Raw genomic sequence first — 14,775 nt, forward strand, 5'->3', positions numbered from 1 at the left:
CCATGCTGACTGGCTGCTCCATGCTGACTGACAGCTCTGGCTGCTCCATGCTGACTGGCAGCTCTGGCTGCTCCATGCTGACTGGCTGCTCCATGCTGACTGACAGCTCTGGCTGCTCCATGCTGACTGGCAGCTCTGGCTGCTCCATGCTGACTGGCAGCTCTGGCTGCTCCATGCTGACTGGCAGCTCCATGCTGACTGGCGGCCCTGGCTGCTCCATGCTGACTGGCGGCCCTGGCTGCTCCATGCTGACTGGCGGCCCTGGCTGCTCCATGCTGACTGGCGGCCCTGGCTGCTCCATGCTGACTGGCGGCCCTGGCTGCTCCATGCTGACTGGCGGCCCTGGCTGCTCCATGCTGACTGGCGGCCCTGGCTGCTCCATGCTGACTGGCGGCCCTGGCTGCTCCATGCTGACTGGCGGCCCTGGCTGCTCCATGCTAACTGGCAGCTCTGGCGGCTCCTTGCAGACTGGCAGCTCTGGCGGCTCCTTGCAGACTGGCAGCTCTGGCGGCTCCTTGCAAACTGGCAGCTTTGGCGGCATCCTGCAGACTGGCAGCTCTGGCGGCTCCTTGCAGACTGGCAGCTCCCTGCAGACTGGCAGCTCCTTGCAGACTGGCAGCTCTATGCAGACTGGCAGCTCCTTGCAGACTGGCAGCTCCTTGCAGACTGGCAGCTCCTTGCAGACTGGCAGCTCCTTGCAGACTGGCAGCTCCTTGCAGACTGGCAGCTCCTTGCAGACTGGCAGCTCCTTGCAGACTGGCAGTTCTGAACAGGCGGGAGACTCCGGCAGCGCTGTAGAGGCGGAAAGCTCTGACAGCGCTAAACAGGCGAGGCGCACTGTAGGCCTGATGCGTGGTGCTGGCACTGGTGGTACTGGGCCAAGGACACGCACCAGGCGGGGAGCTGCTACCGGAGGGCTGGGGTGTGGAGGTGGTACTGGAAAAACCGGACCTTGCAGGCGCACTGGAGCTCTTGAGCACCGAGCCTGCCCAACCTTACCTGGTTGAATGCTCACGGTCGCCCTGCCAGTGCAGCGAGGTGGAATAGCCCGCACTGGGCTATGCAGGCGAACCGGAGACACCGAGCGCAAGGCTGGTGCCATGTAAGCCGGCCCAAGGAGACGCACTGGGGACCAGCTGCGTAGAGCCGGCTTCATGGCATTAGGCTCGACGCTCAATCTAGCCCGGCCAACACGCGGAGCTGGAATATACCGCACCGGGCTATGCACCCGCACTGGAGACACCGTGCGCACCACTGCATAACACGGTGCCTGTCCGGTCTCTCTAGCCCCCCGGTAAGCACAGGGAGTTTGCGCAGGTCTCCTACCTGGCGTAGCCATACTCCCTGTTAGCCCCCCCCCCAATAAATTTTTGGGGCTGCCTCTCGGGCTTCCTTGCCAGCCGTGTTCCCTCATATCGCCGGCTCCTCTCTCCGGCTGCCTCAGCTCTCCTAAGTGCCTCCACCTGTTCCCATGGGAGGCGATCTCTTCCAGCCAGTATCTCCTCCCAAGTGTAACAGCCCTTGCCATCCAAAACGTCCTCCCATGTCCATTCCTCTTTACGCTGCTGTTGCTGCCTGTTGACACGCTGCTTGGTCCGTTGGTGGTGGGTGATTCTGTAACGGTTTTCTGTATGTGAAGGAGAGTCGGACCAAAATGCAGCGTGTCGATTGCGATTCATGTTTAATGAAAAAACACACTAAACACAAACACTACAAAAACAATAAACGTAACGAAAACCTAAACAGCCTATCTGGTGAAAACACATAGACAGGAACAATCACCCACAAACACACAGTGAAACCCAGGCTACCTAAATATGGTTCCCAATCAGAGACAATGACTAACACCTGCCTCTGATTGAGAACCATATCAGGCCAGACATAGAAATAGACAAACAAGACATCCAACATAGAATGCCCACCCAGTTCACGTCCTGACCAACACTAAAACAAGGAAAACACACACGAACGATGGTCAGAACGTGACATAGGCGAATAATTACAATTTAGCAGATTAACACTGGAGTGATAAATTATCAAATGGTCATGTGCAGGTAGAGTAAAAGTAAATCAATAAAAACAGTATGGGGATGAGGTAGGTAAATTGGGTGGGCTATTTACCGATGGACTATGTACAGCTGCAGCGATCGGTTAGCTGCTCAGATAGCAGATGTTTAAAGTTGGTGAGGGAGATAAAAGTCTCCAACTTCAGCGATTTTTGCAATTTGTTCCAGTCACAGGCAGCAGAGAACTGGAAGGAAAGGCGGCCAAATTAGGTGTTGGCTTTAGGGATGGTCAGTGAGATACACCTGCTGGAGCGCTTGCCACGGGTGGGTGTTGCCATCGTGACCAGTGAACTGAGATAAGGCGGAGCTTTACCTAGCATGGACTTGTAGATGACCTGGAGACAGTGGACAACATTCCACAGGCCACAATAAACTGTCTGATCAACTGTATGCAAAGGAGATGTGTTGTGCTGCATGGGGAAAATGGTGGTCACACCAGATACTGACTGGCTTTCTGATCCACGCCCCTACCTTTTGTTAAGGTACAGTATCTGTTAACAACAGATGCATATCTGTATTTTCAGTCATTTGAAATCCATAGATTGACTGATTGCCAAATATGAACTGTAACTCAGTAAAATCGTTGAAACTGTTGCATGTCGCGTTTATATTTTTGTTCAGTATAAATGTTAAAAATATTCACTACTGAATGTCCTGAACAAACATATCATCATAGCTGAATCTGGATCCCGGAAAATGCCTAGGAGTTAAGAGGAATTGTTTTAGTTTGTAGCTAGCTCAAGCAGAATGTATGACCAAAGATACTGGTAACCTTTCATCTGTGGTTCATCTGTGGTGTGACTGTTCGCTAGCAAGCTACTTACCAGCATGCCGGAAAAAGCACTGTGTTGTGACTGAATGCCATAATGTAAAATTAACCTTACACTAAGGGGGATATGCTGTGAAGCATGTGAAGACAGACCCAACATACTGTAAGTCAGTTATTCATTTCAAATCTACATACATTTAGCATTTCAAGCACACAAAAATGTTAAGTACAAACATTGAAAAGTTTCACAAAAATGTGCACGATCAAATATTGCATAACTGAGTACTTCAAAAACACATTGTAGAATGAGTAGATCACAGCATCAACTAATTTATAGCATCATATCTCCGAACAGTAAATAAAATGAATTTAAATTCACTACCTATTTAAAAACATTAAAACATTTCCCCATAGGAGAACCCTTTTTGGTCCAGGTAGAACTCTGTTTGGTTCCAGGTAGAACTCTTTTGGGTTCCATGTAGAACCCTCGGTGGAAATGGTTCTACATGGAACTCAAAAGGGTTCTTCAAAGGGTTATACTATGGGGACAGCCGAAGAACCCTTTTAGGTTCTAGATAGCAGCTTTAAGACTAAGAGTGTAGACAGTGTGGTAAACCGTGGGGTGGTGGGTTGAGTTTGCAGAGATTGACACAGAGACAGGGAGGTTTTAGTCCGCAAAAACAACTTTACTAGGACAGAAAATAAACATAACAACAAAAATCACTTAGGTTTGGCGCAGTCCTTCTCCTCTACTTTTGCTTGGTGTCGGTCTCTCCCCGTTCTCCTTTGCGGTGTGCTCTTGGGACAAAACAGCCCCTACCCCTGTTTCAGACGCGTCTGTCTGGACCAGGAGGTTTTTTGAGAAGACCGGGGTGACGAGTACCGGGTACGAACATAGTGCATCCTTCAGGGCCTGGAACGCCGCCTCTGTGTCCTCCGTCCATCGCACCGTCTGGGGTAGTCGTGCCTTCGTTAAGTCTGTGAGGGGAGAAGCTATTGCAGCAAAGTTAGGTACAATCTACTGTAGTACCCGGCAAACCCCAGGAATGACTTCACCTGCCTCTTGGTTCGGTGGACCGGCCATCCCCTAATGGCAGCGTTATTTTTCTTGGGGTTTCACATTTCCCCTCCCGATCTGATATCCCAGGTACTCCACCTCGGTGTAGCCCAGCTTGCACATGTGGGGGTTCGCGGTCAGACCTGCATCCCTTACCGCATCAACCACTGCCTGTAACCTACAAAGGTGTGACTCCCAACTATCACTGTCCACAATTATGTCATATCCAGATAAGCAGCTGCGTACTCACTGTGAAGCCGCAGGACGCGCTCCATGAGTCGCTGAAAGGTCGCTGGTGCCCCGTGGAGCCTGAAAGGCAGAACCCGGTAGTGGTCTAGCCCCCCCGGGGTGGAGAAGGCAGTCTTCTCCTGGGAGGCCGCTACCAGTGGCACCTGCCAGTACCCCTTTGTCAGGTCCAAGGTGCTGACGTATCTTGCCATCCCCAAGCGGTTGATCAGTTTGTCCACCCGGGGCATGGGGTAGGCATCGAACTTACAGACCTCGTTCAGGCCCCGGAAGTCATTACAGAAGCAGACGGTTCCGTCCAGTTTCGGAACTAGCACTACGGGGCTAGACCACTCACTGTGTGACTCCTCCAGTACCCCCATTTCTAGCATTGTCGTCACTTCCCGCTGGACCGCCACTCTTCGGGCTTCTGTTATCGGGTATGGCCATTGGCGCACTTTTTCTCCCGGACATTTGTGGATATGATGTTCCACGAGATCTGTGCGCCCCGGCACCTCGGTGAACACGGCCGTATTCCGCTGGACCAACTCTCTGAGCTCTTGTCGTTGGGTCGGGCTGAGGTCTTCCCCCATTGAAACTTCGCCCGAGGGCGGGCCCTGCTGTGGCCGGGTCCACGTTACGCACAGTGCCTCGCGTGCGTGCCATTTCTTCAGTAAGTTCACATGGTAAAGCTGTAGGGGTTTTCTCCGCCCCAGTTGGCGGACCTTATAGTTGACGTCGCTTACCCGCTCAACGATGTCATAGGGCCCATGCCACATAGCCAGGAATTTACTCTCTGTTGTAGGGATCAGCACCAAGACCTTTTCCCCTGGTTGGAACTCTCGTGGTTGGGCTCCTCGGTTGTAGACACGCTCCTGGGCACGTTACGCCTGGGGCCATGTGCTCTCTTACCACTGGCCAAATCGCCATCATCCACTCCCTCATCTCCTCCACATGTTCTACTACGCTGAAAAGAGGGGGTTGGCTGCTCTTCCCAGACCTCCTTGGCAAGGTCCAGCTTCCCGCGGGGCCGGCGGCCATACAGGAGCTCAAAGGGGGAGAACCCCATGGATGCTTGGGGTACCTCTCGCACTAAAAACATCAGGTTGGGCAGCAGCTGGTCCTAGTTCCTCCCGTCTCTCTCAATGACCTTCTTCAGCATCTGTTTTAGGGTATTATTGAAGCGTTCCACCAGCCCGTCCATTTCTGGATGGTACACACTGGTCCTCACTTGTTTTATTCGTAACAGATTGCAGACATCTTTCATCACACAAGACATGAACGCGGTGCCCTGGTCCGTCAGAATTTCCTGCGGAATACCCACCCGGCTAAATAAATGGAAGAGATCCCGTGCAATACCTTTTGCTGCCACCGTGCGTAGCGGGATTGCCTCAGGATACTGGGTGGCGTAAACCACGATTACCAGGATGAATTGGTGTCCCCTCGCGGTCTTCACCAACGGACCCACCAGAACCATTGCCACACGCTCAAATGGCACTCCTATAATGGGCAAGGGAACCAAAGGGTTTCTATAGTGCACCCTCAGAGCTGTGATCTGGCATTCCGGGCAACTACGGCAGTAGCCCTCCACGGCATGTGTGACGTAGAAGTCCGTCACTGGCTGCGGGCAGCATTTGGTTCTCTAACGCACGCAAAAGTATTCGGCCCCCTTGAACTTTGCGACCTTTTGCCACATTTCAGGCTTCAAACATAAAGATATAAAACTGTATTTTTTTGTGAAGAATCAACAACAAGTGGGACACAATCATGAAGTGGAACGACATTTATTGGATATTTCAAACTTTTTTAACAAATCAAAAACTGAAAAATTGGGCGTGCAAAATTATTCAGCCCCCTTAAGTTAATACTTTGTAGCGCCACCTTTTGCTGCGATTACAGCTGTAAGTCGCTTGGGGTATGTCTCTATCAGTTTTGCTCATCGAGAGACTGACATTTTTTCCCATTCCTCCTTGCAAAACAGCTCGAGCTCAGTGAGGTTGGATGGAGAGCATTTGTGAACAGCAGTTTTCAGTTCTTTCCACAGATTCTCGATTGGATTCAGGTCTGGACTTTGACTTGGCCATTCTAACACCTGGATATGTTTATTTTTGAACCATTCCATTGTAGATTTTGCTTTATGTTTTGGATCATTGTCTTGTTGGAAGACAAATCTCCGTCCCAGTCTCAGGTCTTTTGCAGACTCCATCAGGTTTTCTTCCAGAATGGTCCTGTATTTGGCTCCATCCATCTTCCCATCAATTTTAACCATCTTCCCTGTCCCTGCTGAAGAAAAGCAGGCCCAAACCATGATGCTGCCACCACCATGTTTGACAGTGGGGATGGTGTGTTCAGCTGTGTTGCTTTTACGCCAAACATAACGTTTTGCATTGTTGCCAAAAAGTTCAATTTTGGTTTCATCTGACCAGAGCACCTTCTTCCACATGTTTGGTGTGTCTCCCAGGTGGCTTGTGGCAAACTTTAAACGACACTTTTTATGGATATCTTTAAGAAATGGCTTTCTTCTTGCCACTCTTCCATAAAGGCCAGATTTGTGCAATATACGACTGATTGTTGTCCTATGGACAGAGTCTCCCACCTCAGCTGTAGATCTCTGCAGTTCATCCAGAGTGATCATGGGCCTCTTGGCTGCATCTCTGATCAGTCTTCTCCTTGTATGAGCTGAAAGTTTAGAGGGACGGCCAGGTCTTGGTAGATTTGCAGTGGTCTGATACTCCTTCCATTTCAATATTATCGCTTGCACAGTGCTCCTTGGGATGTTTAAAGCTTGGGAAATCTTTTTGTATCCAAATCTGGCTTTAAACTTCTTCACAACAGTATCTCGGACCTGCCTGGTGTGTTCCTTGTTCTTCATGATGCTCTCTGCGCTTTTAACGGACCTCTGAGACTATCACAGTGCAGGTGCATTTATACGGAGACTTGATTACACACAGGTGGATTGTATTTATCATCATTAGTCATTTAGGTCAACATTGGATCATTCAGAGATCCTCACTGAACTTCTGGAGAGAGTTTGCTGCACTGAAAGTAAAGGGGCTGAATAATTTTGCACGCCCAATTTTTCAGTTTTTGATTTGTTAAAAAAGTTTGAAATATCCAATAAATGTCGTTCCACTTCATGATTGTGTCCCACTTGTTGTTGATTCTTCACAAAAAAAATACAGTTTTATATCTTTATGTTTGAAGCCTGAAATGTGGCAAAAGGTCGCAAAGTTCAAGGGGGCCGAATACTTTTGCAAGGCACTGTATGCTTGATTGCGAAGTGGGGGTAGGGCCAATCACTTACTCCAGTACGCCATCCACCACAATCACCTGGCCCCTATTATTCTGGAGATTGGGGTGTTCTAACTGGGCCGTCCCGAACTGAGCCGTGAGGATTCCCAGGTTGGGAGGTCCGTCTAGGGCCTCCACCTCCATAAAGGGGAGCCTGAGGTCTTCCTCGCACGGTGGCTCGCTTGCTGGAGTGGGGTCGTCTCCCTCCTCCGGGTCCGACCCATGTAGCCTACTATCATGGACATATATAGACACATTAATCTCTTAATTTTACATGACGTGTGTTCACTTATCTGACAAGGCATTAAAAAATATCTGAAAAATGTGTTTATCTGAGAGTCGCCTCCACACCAAATTTTTTTTGCAGCTTTGAAATTGTCCACTAGTAGGAATTTACACAAAACTGTCAATAACATGAATAAAACATCTGATTTGCTTGTATCCATAAAAAAACGGTATAGATACCAACAACCACAGTAACTGGTTTAAACATAAAATAGCAGAAATGTTTTATATTTGTATTTTTTATTTGAACCCAAAGATGGAAGTGGGCTTAATGGGTATGTGGGCTTAATGGGTATGTGGGCTTGATGGGTATGTGGGCTTAATGGGTATGTGGGCTTAATGGGTATGTGGGCTTAATGGGTATGTGGGCTTAATGGGTAGGTACACTTACCCTTCATATGGTTTTGAAAAAAATATCCTGAAAAATGTGTCCGTCATCTCAGACTTCTCTGAACTGGCTACTAACTGCCATGGGTTTAAATCATGTTGGGTATACACCCCAAAAAAACTGGCTTCCCTCAGGACACCAATTTCCATGTGGTAAAAGCAAGTTAATCTGCTAGTAAATCTATCCAATTCCTTAGGATACACTCCTCTTCTTGAAAACATCACAACCATTTTGTAGCATTTTTAACATTCCTGCTCATCTGAGATATTTTCAGCTAGGAACTAACTGCCTGTTGCTTCACATTGTTGCTCTTTGTCTGTTTAATTAGTCAAATGTGTTTTTTTATGAAAACCTCAACTCCATTTTCATTCCCATGGATGTTGTGCAACTGGAAGCATGACTATGCACTTACTTGCTCCATATAGGAATTCCACAAGGAGATACAAGGACGTGTTTAGCAAAGAAAAGAGGTCACTTCTCATAAACAGTTGACAAATATGGGAAAGGTTGTTATTGTCTGAGTCAATGCAATGTTTTCCACTATGTCCTCATTCTCTCGTGTGACCAGCTGCTTATCTATTCGTTCTGTGGTGACTTGCCTATTCAGGCTTGGGAGGTGTAGCTCAACCAACAAGTCTGAACAATTTACAACTGAGTACTTGTTGTCCTATGGACAGGGTACTGTATGCTGCCTGCGTGCTGGGGAGAATTACTTCCAGAGACTGAAGTGCAGTCCTTCAGTTTCACCAAGTCTACACACGGATTAGGAGCTTGCTTCGCTTCCCTTAAATAGACTCACTTGTTTTGTAAAGTGAGGAACTATTTTGGAGTTGAGTACTTTAGAGGACTGTTTTTACTTCTTGTTAAGGATTCTGACAAGATCTGACTGACTTTTTCTGACTGTAAAGGGGACAGCTTTCAATGATGAAAACCATTGCCATCCAAGTGATAACTGCACAGCAGAGAATCTGCCACTGTACAAATTTTACGCCTCTGTGATGATCATGGAATTTACCCTGGCTCTGCCGCTCAACCTCTCAGTGCTTTATCTATTCATCTTCAAGCTGAAGTTCTGGAAATCTAAAACCAACAACATTTTCCTGTTCAATCTCGTCTTGGCTGATGTTCTTCTGCTTATATGTTTGCCAGTAAAGGCATATCATTTTCTTAATGGGAATCGGCGGAGTACAGAGGGAGGGACCTGCAAAGCCATGCTCTTCATGCTGTTTCTGAACCGAGGTGCCAGTATCGCCTTCCTGACTGTGATTTCAGTTGATCGCTATTTCAATGTGGTTCATCCTGGGAAAAATAACTTTGCCAAGGCTTTTAAAAGGTCTCCTCATATCTCTATCCTCATCTGGCTACTGCTGCTTCCCCTGACTATCCCCACCATGCTGAAGTCCTTTGAGTGCTGTAATAGTTATGGGCGTGAAGATGACACTCTAGTCGAGGACGTCACTGACACTCTGAGAGAGGTTGTGTTTTTCACCCAGATTCTCATCCCTTTCTTTGTGTTGGTCTACTGCACGGTCCGCATTGTTAACAGACTAAAAAAGAAGACCGTAGGGGATAATACCAAGCTGCGCAGAGCAGTGTTTCTGGTCACCTCAGTAATGCTGGTATTTTCTTTCTTTTTCTTGCCTTGTACCATAGCTAGAATGGTTCTGTTGATTTTCAGAATCAAGGATCTACAGGATGCTGAGAATATAGCTGTTCAGCTCTATGACGGACTCATGGTTTTGTCCTACATGGATTGTTTAGTGGACCCAATTGTGTACTGCTTAAGCAGCACTAAGTTCAAAAGCCTCTACCTGACAACGTATTGCCCCAGTCTACTGAACAAAGATGCAGAATCAGCTGACAGCCCTAACTTGACAGGAAACAACTTAAATAAAAAATGCAATAACAATGCACTGTACACTGTAAAGGGGTTGCCCTGAATTTGACAGTAACTTACAGGAAGCTCAGTGGAAAGTCAAATTCTGTATTTCATAATACAGTTAACCTAATGTAATATAAATGTGGTATCAAAGCAAGTACTGTGTTATGACACACAGTACGATACCGTAAAATTGACTGTATGCTACTGTGAAAAAGTAAATGCTACCGTAATCAGAATTAATTCATGAAATTCAATGAGGGGATGGGTTTGTATTTCACAGGATTGTACTGTATTACAAGGGATTGGTGCAAGCAGGTTGGCTGCTAGTCAAAAATTGTTTACACATATTTGGTGCTTTATATCACTTACACTTAACAAAGGCTTCCAAACTGGCAGTGACTACAGGACAAAACAGACCAAAAGGACATGGCAAAATGCCTGCTGCCACTCCAATCTGTTTTAAATGTGAAGGGGCAACATAACCACATAGGAGTTAAATTGATACAGCGTTCTCACTCACGGGTGCAACAAATATAGCCTCTTACAAGGCAGCCTCAAAACATGTTTTTCTTAATTAAATGGTTTTATTTAACAACAATAACATGCACCAACTAGTGGTAAAAAGGTTTTTGGCACTCCAAAGATATGGTATGGTACTGTGTTCTGTGGGGTGGAATTACAGTACCATTTGAAATACAGCAATTCTTTCCCTGCCCAGAACACTTTCCAACAATGCACCATAATTTACAGTATGCTGCAGTAATACCCGGACCCAGTTTTCCTTGCATGAAAATTAAGCCGTGATTAGGACTGCCTATTTGTTCTCATGATGAGACATTCATGTTGGTTTGCCAAGCCAGACTGTGATTCACTACTACTGTGATTCACTACGTTTCTGTTATCATCAGTCATCTGGTTTCTTTCACCTGTGATGTCATCCTTCATGTTAAAAAGCTCATAATGACTCTGTTGTTACTAATTGTCTGGGTCAAATAAATATTACTCTTATGATCCATAAAAAGTGTGTTGCTATTGTTATTAGTTCTACTACCACTACTTCCCACAGTCCTTGGGAGCGGGCCGTGTCAGTGGCACTGGGTTATCCTCAAAGCGGGAGAAGAAGGTGGTTAACTTGTCCGGGTAGGGAGACGTTGGTGTCCAGGACATGGCTGGTTTTCCATGAGCAACCTACACAACATACACCTAGCTTACTACACAACATACACTTAGTATTACTTTCTTAGCTGCAGTAAAAACTAGGCAAAAAAAGAAACGTCCTCTCACTATCAACCGTGTTTATTTTCAGCAAACTTAACATGTGTAAATATTTGCATGAACACAAGATTCAACAACTGAGACAGGAACTGAACAAGTTCCACAGACATGTGACTAACATAAATGTAATAATGTGTCCCTGAACAAGGGGGGGGGGGTTCAAATAAAAAGTAACAGTAACAGTCCGTATCCGGTGTGGCCACCAGCTGCATTAAGTACTACAGTGCATCTCCTCCTCATGGACTGCACAAGATTTGCCAGTTCTTGCTGTGAGATGTTACCCCAGTCTTCCACCAAGGCATCTGCAAGTTCCCGGACATTTCTGGTGGGAATTGCCCTAGTCCTCACCCTCCGATCCAACAGGTCCCAGACTGCTCAATGAAATTAAGATCCGGGCTCTTTGCTGGCCATGGCAGAACACTGACATTCCTGTCTTGCAGGACATCACGCACAGAACGAGCAGTATGGCTGGTGGCATTGTCATGCTGGAGGGTCATGCCAGGATGAGCCTGCAGGAAGGGTAACACATGAGGGAGGAGGATGTCTTCCCTGTAACGCACAGCGTTGAGATTGCCTGCAATGACAACAAGCTCAGTCCAATGATACTGTGACACTCCACCTCCAACTCGATCCCGCTCCAGAGTACAGGCCTTGGTGACGATAAACGCGAATCCAACCATCACTCCTGGTGAGACAAAACCGCAGCTCGCCAGTGAAGAGCACTTTTTGCTAGTCCTGTCTGGTCCAGTGACGGTTGGTTTGTGCCCATAGGCGATGTTGTTGCCGGTGATGTCTGGTGAGGATCTGCCTTACAACAGGCCTACAAGCCCTCAGTCCAGCCTCTCTCAGCCGATTGCGGACAGTCTGAGCACTGATGGAGGGATTGTGCGTTCCTGGTGTAACTCGGGCAGTTGTTGTGGCCATCCTCTACCTGTCCCGAAGGTGTGGTGTTCGGATGTACCGATCCGGTGCAGTTGTTGTTACACGTGGTCTGCCACTGCGAGGACGATGAGCTGTCCATCCTGTCTCCCTGTCTTAGGCGTCTCACAGTACAGACATGGCAATTTATTATCCTGTCCTCATGCCTCCTTGCAGCATGCCTAAGGCATGTTCACGCAGATGAGCAGGGACCCTGGCGTCTTTCTTTTTGTGTTTTTCAGAGTCTGTAGAAAGGCCTCTTTAGTGTCCTAAGTTTTCATAACTGACCTTAATTGCCTACCGTCTGTAAGCTGTTAGTGTCTTAACGACCGTTCCACAGTGCATGTTCTTTAATTGTTTATGGTTCATTGAACAAGCATGGGAAACAGTGTTTAAACCCTTGACAATGAAGATCTGTGAAGTTATTTGGATTTTTACGAATTATCTTTGAAAGACAGGGTCCTGAAAAAGGGGTGTTTCTTTATTTGCTTAGTTTACATATCTCCTTGGGATATCGCATATTTATGCAGCAGCATACAAGGCATTTTTGGACTCTGGAAGGTGGCGCGGTACTTTTTGTGGGCAAAGAAATTGTCATCAAATTGTGTCATCAAAGTCTGGCATTCTCTGGATTTATGGTGCTTTCAAGACAACTGAGAACTCGGAAAAAAACAAGATCAAATCATGACGTCAGTGATCTTCAGGTCGGAGCTCTAGAAAGAGGCCCGAGTTCCTGACTTGGAATTCCGATTTGGATGACCGTTCACAACGTGTTTTCCCAGTTGGAGCTCGTTTTTTTAAGAGATCCCAGTTGTCTTGAACTCAGTGAAGTCTGAGATTTCCAAGTTTCCAGTTGTTTTGAACGTGGCAGAAGTCATGCTGGATTGAAAGCATGGCCAATGTATTCCACCTTTTCTGGCCCATGGCATTTAAATGTTTATCCTTTTCAGCTTGGAAAAGAGACCCTTAAACCCAGACTTGGACCACACACCCACTTCACTGAATAGCAGGCTAGTGATTGCTTTGCAACGCTTGCAGTTAACCACTGATTTTTTCCAAACCACTCATTGTTGAATTTGCGATTTCCAACTTGTTGTGTAATGTTTATGTCCTATGGACGATGAGCGCCTATACGTTTTATCTATAATTTCTCTTCATATGACAAGGATTGAAAAGGATTTTGCAGTGACATAGTGTCCCCATGCGTGACAGAACACTGAGCCAATCACGGCGCAACTAGAGAACATTTCCAACTCCTACGCTCCGTATTTTCCGCTGCATGCCCCACCACCACAGAAAACATTAGGCTAAAACACCTGCATTTTGGAGCTGCCTTACTCAAGATAACAAAAAAGAGACCATGTTTGTACGCGGCGTTATTAACTTAATGATACTTTTTTTGACATTGTTTGCAAACTGATGTGTGACATGTATTAATGCCAGATGTACAAATCGGTCGGCCGTGGACAGGAGTGTATTATCGGCTGAGCACATTAAGCCTAGATGATAGGGGAGATCAAGTGCACCACTAGCGGCTGCCTAGGCTACAGTATTATGCGTGGGAATAAATGGGAAAAGATGTCCAAAAATACAATCATTTTCTGGTGTTTTTACAGTCTATTATGCACAACAATGAAAAGTATTTGCACATATATACACTGAGTGTACAAAACATTAAGAACACCTGCTCTTTCCATGACAGACTGACCAGCTAAATCCAGGTGAAACCTATGATCCCTTATTGATGTCACTTGTTAAATCCACTTCAATTACTGTAGATGACGGGGAGGTGACAGGTTAAATAAGGATTTTTCAGCCTTCAGACAATTGGGCCATGGATTGTGTATGTGTGCCATTCAGAGGGTGAATACTGCTCGTTCTGTCCAGACACTTTAATAATGGAAAAATTGATGTAATAAATGTATCACTAGGCACTTTAAACAATGCCACTTCATATAATGTTTACATAGCCTACATTACTCATCTCATATGTATATACTGTACTCTATACCATCTACTGCATCTTGCCTATGCCATTCGGCCATCACTCATTCATATATTTTTTTATGTACATATTCTTAGTCATTCCTTTACACTTGTGTGAATAAGGTAATTGTTGTGAAATTGTTATGTTAGATTACTCGTTGGATATTACTGCATTGTCGGAACTAGAAGCACAAGCATTTCGCTACACTCGCATTAACATCTGCTAAACATGTGTATGTGGCAAATCAAATTTGATTTGATCTGCATGAATGTGCCTTAGGCATGCTGCAAGGAGGCATGAGGACTGCAATATATTGCAATGTCTGTACTGTGAGACGCCTAAAACAATGCTACAGGGAGACAGGACGAACAGCTGATCCGAACATCACACCTTCGGGACAGGTACAGGATGGCCACAACAACTGCCCGAGTTACACCAGGAACGCATAATCACTCCATCAGTGCTCAGATTGTCCGCAATAGGCTGAGAGAGGCTGGACTGAGGGCTTGTAGGCCTGTTGTAGTAAGGCAGGCCCTCACCAGACATCACCGGCAACAACGTTGCCTATGGGCACAAACCAACCGTCGCTGGACAAGACAGGACTAGCAAAAAGTGCTCTTCACTGACGAGTC

The 14,775-nt window shown here is 46.6% G+C and overlaps 1 protein-coding gene across 1 annotated transcript; it reads left to right on the forward strand.

The window, feature by feature from the left end:
• The first annotated feature begins 9,044 nt into the window (after positions 1–9,044).
• LOC139415587 (hydroxycarboxylic acid receptor 2-like) lies at positions 9,045–10,833 on the forward strand. Its single transcript, XM_071163697.1, has one exon. It carries the CDS (start codon positions 9,080–9,082, stop codon positions 10,019–10,021), a length of 942 nt encoding a protein of 313 aa, XP_071019798.1. The 5' UTR covers positions 9,045–9,079; the 3' UTR covers positions 10,022–10,833.
• The last annotated feature ends 3,942 nt before the right edge of the window (positions 10,834–14,775 follow it).

The sequence above is a fragment of the Oncorhynchus clarkii genome, chromosome 8 (assembly GCF_045791955.1).
Source record: "Oncorhynchus clarkii lewisi isolate Uvic-CL-2024 chromosome 8, UVic_Ocla_1.0, whole genome shotgun sequence".
Lineage (NCBI taxonomy): Eukaryota > Metazoa > Chordata > Actinopteri > Salmoniformes > Salmonidae > Oncorhynchus > Oncorhynchus clarkii.